The 9645-nt window shown below is 40.0% G+C and overlaps 1 protein-coding gene across 1 annotated transcript; it reads right to left on the bottom strand.

Moving 5' to 3' along the window:
* Positions 1 to 1368: 1368 nt before the first annotated feature.
* LOC145767082 (uncharacterized) lies at positions 1369 to 7008 on the bottom strand. The gene has a single exon (XM_082578833.1). The coding sequence runs from the start codon at positions 7006 to 7008 to the stop codon at positions 1369 to 1371; it is 5640 nt and encodes a 1879-aa protein (XP_082434959.1).
* Between the last annotated feature and the right edge of the window lie 2637 nt (positions 7009 to 9645).

The following is a 9645-nucleotide window of genomic DNA, read 5'->3' as shown; positions in this document are numbered from 1 at the left end:
GAGAGAATTGCCATATAAGGGCAGATGGTCATGCAGAAAGCGCATTTATGGTTAAACTCATAGGCAACAATCTAGATTCTAGACCCTGTCCTTTTAACATTGATTTACCGCATGTAGACATTGAATTTATGTAAAAGAACGCTTTTTGACTAGCCAACTAGAATTATCCAATAGCTCAACCGACTTAGTCATCAAAAGGCTAGTTTTTCTGCCATCGCTTTTGTAAGAGACAGTTCGATTCCAGGTTTGGCCATTCCAAACCTACTGCTGTAAGTGTTTTTTTTTAGTACCCACCTGTAAAAAATAGTTGGGGATAAGGATGAGAGTGCATGGCGGATTCAGTATAAATTCCAAAATTACAAACCGGGGGTCACTAAAAATTCTGACTATTGTAGTAAGACAAGAAATGAATACCCAGAGAGACTTTCACTAAGTGTATTGTGTCTTGACTTTAAAGCTGCAGGTGGACATGCTTGTATAACTTGTATAGAAAGTAAGATGTATCAGCAAGATGTATCAGCATTATTCAGCAAGGCTGAACTTTGAACTTTTGAAAAGAAAGTTATCCGAAGATGTCATAGGTGACCTTAATCCGCAAAACAAGTAAATAAGTAGTGCATTTAGTTTGACATAAAATTCTGTAAATTTCCCTCTTTAGTCAAATACAATCCAGTCGTTATGCAACGTCCCAAGTAACAAATTGTTTTATTTTACATTGATTCTACTGTAACGTCCGCTTTGTCTATTTGATTGCTACGTTACAGTGACGTATTTTGTTTGTCGTTGACCTTTGCTCTATTGAACTGCCTGGTCAGTTTCTTCTGTCTAGATTGCTTCCAACAACACGACACATGAATTTGAATTGGTTTTCACGTGTTCTTTTAATGTGCTTTTTTAGACAATCTTTTAAACACAGGTAACTTTGAGATTTCTTAATTTGCGACCGTCCAGAGAAAAGCAATTTTGTAGAATGAAACAAATCGATTTACAGTACAATTTACGAATTCCCTTTCTCAAGGATTGACAATTATTGAAAAACGAATAGGTCATAATGGTTGTATAATTCAATGAAAACTGACGTTGTATCGTCGACTAATAAGTTACTGATTTAACGAAAACAGACCACAGGTGCCAAACGCATATGCGAAAGAGGCCAAACAATATAAAAGAGAAACAAAAACAGGTGGCTTTTTTAGTACAGTGGTCGGCAAAAGAGAAAAAATCCAAATATTAACAAACGAGTCACAAATGAACGCAGAGGGCTTAACTTAAGAAAATTGGCAGTAACATTCCCTCCCCTTTAAGGCCTCGTACATTTGTTCAAATACACAGGTATAAACAACATGAGAAAACAAAATCAGCACAAATTTACATTGGTTTTGCAGGAACGATCAAGCATAACTTTTGAATTGGTCTGACAATCAAGGACTGTTTAGTTTGAACGCTAACGCTACGGACAATGCCATTTTTGTCGGGAAACGTTTGAATTACGCGACCCATGAGCCAATTGTTTCGGGGTGTGTTATCTGCGATTAAAACTATGTCCCCCACAGTCAGATTAGGAGATTTTTTGGTCCACCTTTGTTTTTGCTGGAGCAAAGGTAAGTACTCTTTTACCCACCGTGTCCAAAAGACGTCGGCCATGTATTGGACTTGTCTCCAGCGTTTTCGAGAGTAAAGCTCTTTTTTGTTTGTGAATGAGCCTGGAGGAAGGTTTATTTGCTGTTTTAGAAGAAGCAAATGGTTCGGTGTGAGAGCCTCCATGTCATTAGGATCGTCTGACGATTTTGTAAGTGGACGACTGTTAATAATGTTTTCTACTTCACACATGAAGGTAGTCAGCGTTTCATCTGTTAAAGTTTGGCCTTTACAGATAGCTGATAAGATTTTCCTAATGGATCTGATTTGTCTTTCCCACACACCTCCATGATGGGATGCACTTGGAGAGTTAAAGATCCACTTGATGCTTTTCTGTGTTAAAGCATCTTCGATTTGACTGTTGTTCCATGATTTGATGGCTTCTCTCATTTCTCGTTCACCACCAACAAAGTTTGAACCATTGTCAGATCTAATTTCTTCTACTTGCCCTCTTCTTGCGATGAATCGTCGTAGAGCGAGTATAAAAGATGAAGTGTCAAGAGAGTTTGCGATTTCAATGTGTACGGCTCTTATTACAAGGCAAGTAAAAATGACACCGTATCTTTTATGTTCTGTTCTACCCTTTTTAATAATAAATGGGCCAAAATAGTCTACACCAACATAGGTGAATGGAGGTTTGTCTGGTGTCAATCTGTTTTTAGGAAGATCAGCCATTTTTTGTGTGCTGAGTTTTCCGCTTCTTTTGCGGCAATCAACACATTTGGATAAAACCTTGCGGACTGCTGAATTGGCTTTTATAATCCATAGATTTTCGCGCAGGGCAGACAGGACGTGTTCCCTGCCACTGTGACCAAATGTGTCGTGCGTTTCTTGAATGATGAGAGGAACTATTTGGGAGCGATTTGGAAGGATAATTTGATGTTTTGCATCGTGTTTGAGAGGTGCAGCTTTGATGCGGCCACCAATTCTTAGTAAATTGTTTTCTAAGAAAGGGTCGAATTTTATTAAGCTACTGCAGTTGTTTAATGGCTTTTGTGCTTTCAGTTGGCTGATTTCGTTGGCAAAGTGTTTTGACTGAACAAAGGTAAAAATAAAGTCTTGTGCCTTTGTGAGCTCATCTGGAGACAAGCAAAGATTGTGTGCTGGGGCATTTTGTTTATTTGCAAGGTTAGTCAGTCTTAAAGTCAGAAATTTATGCTTACAACGGAAAAGCCAAGCAACGATTCTTTTCAGCTTGTACCAAGAAGAATACTTACCCAAAAGATCTTCCAGAAAGTGGGATTCGCTTTGGGTTGCAAAACACGTTTGCTTTGGTTGTTTAATTTCTGGGTCATTGTCCACGACTTCGAGAAATTTTGGTTGCTTAGGCCATTGAGATTGTGGTTTCCATAGAAATTCAGGGCCGTTTTTCCATTGATTGCATTGAAGAAAGTTTGGAATTGAGAGACCCCTTGAAGCATGATCAGCAGGATTACATTTAGTGGGAACGTATCTCCATTGGGAAATTGTTGAAGCATCTTTAATCTGTTGAACTCGATTTGAGACGAAGGTATGAAACGCTTTGTTTGAGTTGTTGAGATAGCGCAAGACAGTTGTGCTGTCGGTCCAAAAAATTGACTCTTTATTAAGATAAGATGCCTTTAACTCTCTTTGTAGTATTTTTTCAGAGCTAATTGAGATTGTAGCAGCTGATAACTCCAATCGAGGAATCGTCATTGCCTTCATTGGTGCAAGTCGAGTTTTTCCCAATAATAAGCAACAGTGAATACTGTTTGTTGTGTCGACTAGCCTGAGGTAAGAAGCAGCCCCATAGGCTTCTTCCGATGCATCTGAGAAATGGTGAACTTGGGCGTCTTCGACAGCACCAAAATTTAAAGGCTTATAACACCTTGGAACGTTAAATGATTCGAGCATTGGCTGAAGTTCTAGCCATTTTGTCCATGTGGTTAACTCTGGTTGTGGAATAGGCTCATCCCAATCTAATTTCAGTTTACAGAGCTTTTGAGAAAGCACCTTCAGTGGTTGTACAACAGCAGCACCAAGACCAAGGGGGTCGTATATAGAATTGATTACTGAAAGAATGCCTCGACGTGAAGCTGGTTTAACCTTTTTCTTTATTTTGAACCGTATGGTATCGTTTTCCACGTTCCAATAAAGTCCAAGAGCTCTTTCAGCAGGTAGGTCATCTCGAGAGAGATCCATATCCATAATTGACTTGCAGCGCTCTGACTTTGGAATTGATTGGATCACTTCTCGGTCATTGCTTATCCATTTTAAAATGCGAAAGCCTCCCTTGGCCAGTAGCTCACGAAGTTCCCTTACCAATTTAACTGCTTCTGAAACATTTGCTGTTGAAGCCAAGCAATCGTCTACGTAGAAAGACTCTTTTACTGTATCTACAGCAATTGCACTGAAAAGAGATGAGTTGTCCTCAGCTGTGCGTTTTAAAGCAAAGTTTGCACAACTTGGGGAGCAGACAGTGCCAAATATATACACGTTCATTCGGTATTCTTGTAGGGGCGCTTCTAGATTCCCATCTTTCCACCATAAGAATCGGAATTGATCACGGTCTTGTTGAGGAACCTTTACTTGGTGAAACATAGACTGTATGTCTCCTTGAATAGCAATTGTTTCACGGCGGAAACGAAGAAGAACGCCGACCAGGTTATTTGTGATGTCTGGGCCTTGTAATAGAGTATCATTGAGACAGATACCTTTGTATTTGGCAGAGCAATCAAATACTACTCTGAGTTTCTCAGGTTTTTCTGGATGATATACACCATGATGTGGAATATACCAAGTTTTTCCATGTATTCCAGGGACATCGCTAACGTTTTCGGCGTATTGATTCATGATCATGTCATCAACAGACCTTTTATAGTCCATGTAGAAATTAGCGTCCCTTTCAAACTTTCGTTTCAAGCAATTAATTCTTTGGAGAGCTTGAGATTTGTTAAAGGGTAATTTTAGGTCCGGATTTCGAACGGGCAAGTCGATTTGGTAGTGCGAGTCTTCCAAAAGTTTGATACTAGAGTTAACAGATTTCATGAATTGAGCTTGTTGAACAGATAATTCGGGTTTACAGTTAACAATTGAGTCAACAGCGTCAAAGCACATGTCGCACATTGGATGGGTAGAAGTTTTGGTAAAGAAATTTTTAGTTTTGCTTTGATCCTGTTTGTTGTTAGGACAATTCACTAGCCAACCAACGGCCGTTTTGATGGCATAATAGCCACCTTTTGCTTGTATTACTTCTTGCGGTTGGAGAACGTACGGATTGTCATTGCCGATAAGAAGTCCTACCTCTGCGTCAACATCGGGAATCGAGATGTTTGCAAATTCTGGAAAGTGTTTAGTGTCTTCTAGGGTAGGAATATCTGTATTTGAAACAGGAATTTGAAAAGTGGAGTAAAGAGAGCTTAGAGAAATGTATTTGTTTTCGTCAAAATCTGACATTTCGACATTTGTGACCACCTTTACCTTGTTACGTTTGCCAGTGTTGTTTAGCGTGATGGTACAAATATTAGTTTCTTGACAGTCGGCAATTTGCAACTTTTCTATCAAATCATTTGTTATGAAAGATGTTGTACTTCCACTGTCCAAAAACGCTTGTGTAGTGATAGTTTGATTACTTCCTTGCAGGCGAACCTTTACTGGGATTATGGGAAGCAGACTGCGAGAATTTGTTCGTGTGTTGACAAACCCATTGCGTATTGCTTGTGTAGGTTGATTGATATTAATTTTTTGAGTTGTGTCTTTAGGTGTGATATTTGTGGTGATTTGTGTTGCATCTGGGGGATGCAAGAGAGTAGTGTGGCGTTCAGTGCATCCTAGTTTTATGCAAGGGTCCTTCCTTTTACATTGATATGCCCAGTGACCAGCATTTAAACAGCACTTGCAGAGTTTGTTGTCGATTACAAATTTAAGCCTTTGGTCAATATTCATCATTCGAAATTGTTTGCATTGATTGAGAAAATGTTTATCTCTGCACAGATGGCATGTCCTTTCATGGTTCGACGATTTTATTTGCGTTGCAAAGGTTACGCTGCTCCTACGTTTGGAGTTGGAATCATCGAATTGTTTTTTAGTAGATTTTAGAATATCGCATGCCAAATTGGTCGTTTCTCTCGTTTTGCGCGAGACGTACCGTGAGAGATCTGAAAGGCTTATTTCTTGATTTCTTTCATGCAAAATTACGTCAACTTCGCGTAACCAGCTAGAATACCAGCCACTTGGCAAGCGTCTTATTATTTTTGTTATGGTATCCATGTTGTCCATTTTCTGTAAGTAATTCATGCCAGACAAAGTACATATGCAGGAAGTTAGTTCCGAAGAGAACTTGATTAGAGAATCCTTGTTAGAATTTTGAAGAGATGGGCCGTTTATGACGGAATCAACACATGCGCGAGCTATTTGAAATTTTTGACCGAAGGTTTGTTGTAGCAAAGCTCTTGCTTTTGTGTAACCTTCGTGGGGAAGCATGTATTGACACCCTTTTACCAAAGTGTGCGCAGAGCCTTTGGTGTATTGCAACAGATAAAAAAGTTTACGTTTAGGCTCTGTGAAATTACAATCAATTAACGTATCAAATGCGTCTATAAAACCACAGTATTCAGCAGAATTTCCATCAAAGATTGGGGGTTCTACAGACAACAGTGGGGACGGGTTGATAGTAATATTTGGAATTTGTTTCGAGTTTACTGATTGATTATTGTTTATTTGATTTAGTACAGGGGTCTGGGCATACGACGTACTCGGCTCATGTCTCACAAACGATTTATTTGTTACTGTTTGTGAAGGATTAATTTTGTTTGAAACGACAATAGATTCGTGAATGTTAGACCTGGCTTCTACGCCACTCAACGTTAATTGGGATAACATAGGATACACAGAATTATTGTTTACATTAGTTGCTAAATTCGATTGAAATTGTCCGTTTATATCAACATTGTCTTTAGACATTTTATAGCGCTCACCAGCATCTTCTTCCGATTCTTCCGAAAGTTGGGCAATTGTCTCTTGGAGCTCTGCCTTTAGTTTAGCTTCCTGGACTTGTTGCAGGAATTTTCTTTCTTGTTCTTCACGTAGCTGACTTTGTTTTAGGACCATTGTTTCAAATTCTGCCCTTGCTTTCGCTTGCTCTTGTTCCAACTCGCAGATCCTTTTTTGTGATTCCAATCGAGCTAATATTACCGCCTTCTTAATTTTAGCGCTCATTGTAGAGGAGCGGCTTTTGCTGGAAACTTTGCTGGTGCTGTCGCTTGGGTGCAGACTGCCATTTTCTGCTTGGTAGAGCATTTTTGATTGTGATCTTGTTGTCACCTTTGATGTTTGGGGTTCTGGATTTGTTGATTCTTCGGCATTTGATTTATCTGCCACGTCTGTCTCCTTTACAGAATTTGTTGCCATTTTCTTGACATTCAACTTCGCTCACTGTCAACAACGACGACTTTCTTGATTGAAATGTCTAAAAACTGAATGTAACGTCCGCTTTGTCTATTTGATTGCTACGTTACAGTGACGTATTTTGTTTGTCGTTGACCTTTGCTCTATTGAACTGCCTGGTCAGTTTCTTCTGTCTAGATTGCTTCCAACAACACGACACATGAATTTGAATTGGTTTTCACGTGTTCTTTTAATGTGCTTTTTTAGACAATCTTTTAAACACAGGTAACTTTGAGATTTCTTAATTTGCGACCGTCCAGAGAAAAGCAATTTTGTAGAATGAAACAAATCGATTTACAGTACAATTTACGAATTCCCTTTCTCAAGGATTGACAATTATTGAAAAACGAATAGGTCATAATGGTTGTATAATTCAATGAAAACTGACGTTGTATCGTCGACTAATAAGTTACTGATTTAACGAAAACAGACCACAGGTGCCAAACGCATATGCGAAAGAGGCCAAACAATATAAAAGAGAAACAAAAACAGGTGGCCTTTTTAGTACAGTGGTCGGCAAAAGAGAAAAAATCCAAATATTAACAAACGAGTCACAAATGAACGCAGAGGGCTTAACTTAAGAAAATTGGCAGTAACATCTACGTCTGTGCATGAACATAAAAGAGCTAATTTGCTTGTTGAGATAACATGCAGAGCACCGATGCTGCAAAGCACGCAGGCAGCGTTCATGACTCGCTTCTCAAGATTTATTTTTAGCAACCAATTTGGCGTGAAATGTTAAAGTTACCTATTTAAAATAAACAGGATTGCAGTTGAGCGAAGAAAATAAGACAACGTTGCTTTATGCTCAATTCCAACTATAGTAACAACTCATTCATTCGTATCTAGCAGCAGTTATCTATTATTCTATAGTAGGTCCTGGGCATGACGTTAAAACTGCAATTAGTGGCAAAGGCTTCAATTTAGAAACTCTGGGGTTATGGGAAACATGGAGTCACCCCTTAGTTTTCCGTTACTCCCAGGTTTAATAGCAGTAGCAGTAGCACCTGTCAGGGCCCCGGTTATGAGTCAAATAGCACCACTCGGCTTGTCACCTTATTCAAACCTGGATGTGTGGCAGACTGTGCGGAAGAAGCTCATCACTGAATCTAGCTCAACGGACAGGAAGGTACCACCCAGTATCACAGTTGCAAGACGTGCCCTAAAGTATGACGTGACAAGAAGACGTTATGGTCATCCTGCTGCATCTCATGCTTCACCTAATCGTCTGGACCATGCCTTGCCATTGGACCCTGAAACCTGAGGCGAGAGAGTAAGGTTGGAGTCCTGCTTAACCATCCCTCACTTAAAACAAAATCACGCGCAAGTCATGTTTCTAGATCAAGAAGCCCTGTGGCGATGGAGGAACGGCGAACCAGATGGTGCGGATACACCCAAGCTGTAGCCATGATCCCACACACAGGCGGCTTAGGCCATATGGTCGTTTTCCATTGAATCCGAGCAGCAGTGGAATCCGGCAGCCCCCTGAGCGACCGAGCAGCCTTATCTAGGAATGCTCTGCTCGCCTCCGTAGTCTGAAGACAGGGTTAGAAAAGATGACCTAAAATAGCCTGCTCTATCGTACCCTGACCAGCCTGCCGCAGCTGGTGGGGATCCTTACACGCGGTCAAAAAAACAAAAGCAAATCTTATAGTCTCAAAATCGCTTCATGGAATGTCAGAACATTGCTCAATAACCCAAACTCCAACAGACCTGCTCGTAGAACGGCTCTTGTGGCCAGAGAACTAGCCCGCTACAACATCGACATTGCGGCCCTGAGTGAAACTCGCTTTGCCGATTCCGGACATCTGTCTGAAATAGGAGGCGGCTACACCTTCTTCTGGAGTGGCCCAGGCATTGATGAACGCCGTGAGTCCAGTGTTGAATTCAGTAGGGTTCGTCAGTCATCTCCGCACTCATGTACACTGAAGCTTGATTCAGTCTCATTGGACATTTTAGGAAACGAAGGGCGAACATCAGTAGCAGTTATAGTGCCAGCCACAAAAATTCTATAAGAATCTGAACTTTTGAAAATTCACATAGCCTCAATGCTTACACTTCATGATATTGCAAGTGTAAATAAGTGAGGTTAAAAATACAAATTGCGTTAGCCTACCTTTAAATCACATTTCCAGAAACTAACTAATGTTTAACTAGAAAATGTTTCTTTCAAGGTAATTTCATTTAAGGTGAAAGAATATATAGATGGACTCTTTTGAATCAAAGTCATCACATTCAGACATTAAGTCACTGGTGACCTAGCCATGCAAATGATCTTACAATTTAGGCTAAGTGTAGTGCAATTAGCAGCTTTTACTTGAATTTGATTCTGTAAACGGTATATATAGATATGGCACAGGTGATAAAGTATATTCTACGACGTTCACTAAAAGGTGTTTTACCCTTTTGCAGTCTCTGCAATATCCGTAAAAAAGGTCCGTATACATTTTTGGTACTTTTTCTTGGCTGCACAACTTTAAAAGCATAAAGTGAAACCGCACAAATGGCAAGGCAAAGTCACCTGAACTGAAGTGTGAAATCGTGTGCAACTAAATGTATCACAGGTGAACGGACCACGTCATTGCAACGAGAATTTGATGG

The sequence above is a fragment of the Aplidium turbinatum genome, chromosome 1 (genome assembly GCF_918807975.1).
Source record: "Aplidium turbinatum chromosome 1, kaAplTurb1.1, whole genome shotgun sequence".
In the NCBI taxonomy this organism is placed as follows: Eukaryota; Metazoa; Chordata; class Ascidiacea; order Aplousobranchia; family Polyclinidae; genus Aplidium; species Aplidium turbinatum.
Note: the sequence above shows the minus strand (reverse complement) of the source record. Positions and strands in the feature narration are given on the sequence as shown.

Coding starts and splice junctions, on each gene's coding strand:
- LOC145767082 (XM_082578833.1), bottom strand. CDS start 7,008: ATGGCAACAAATTCTGTAAAGGAGACAGACGTGGCAGATAAATCAAAT.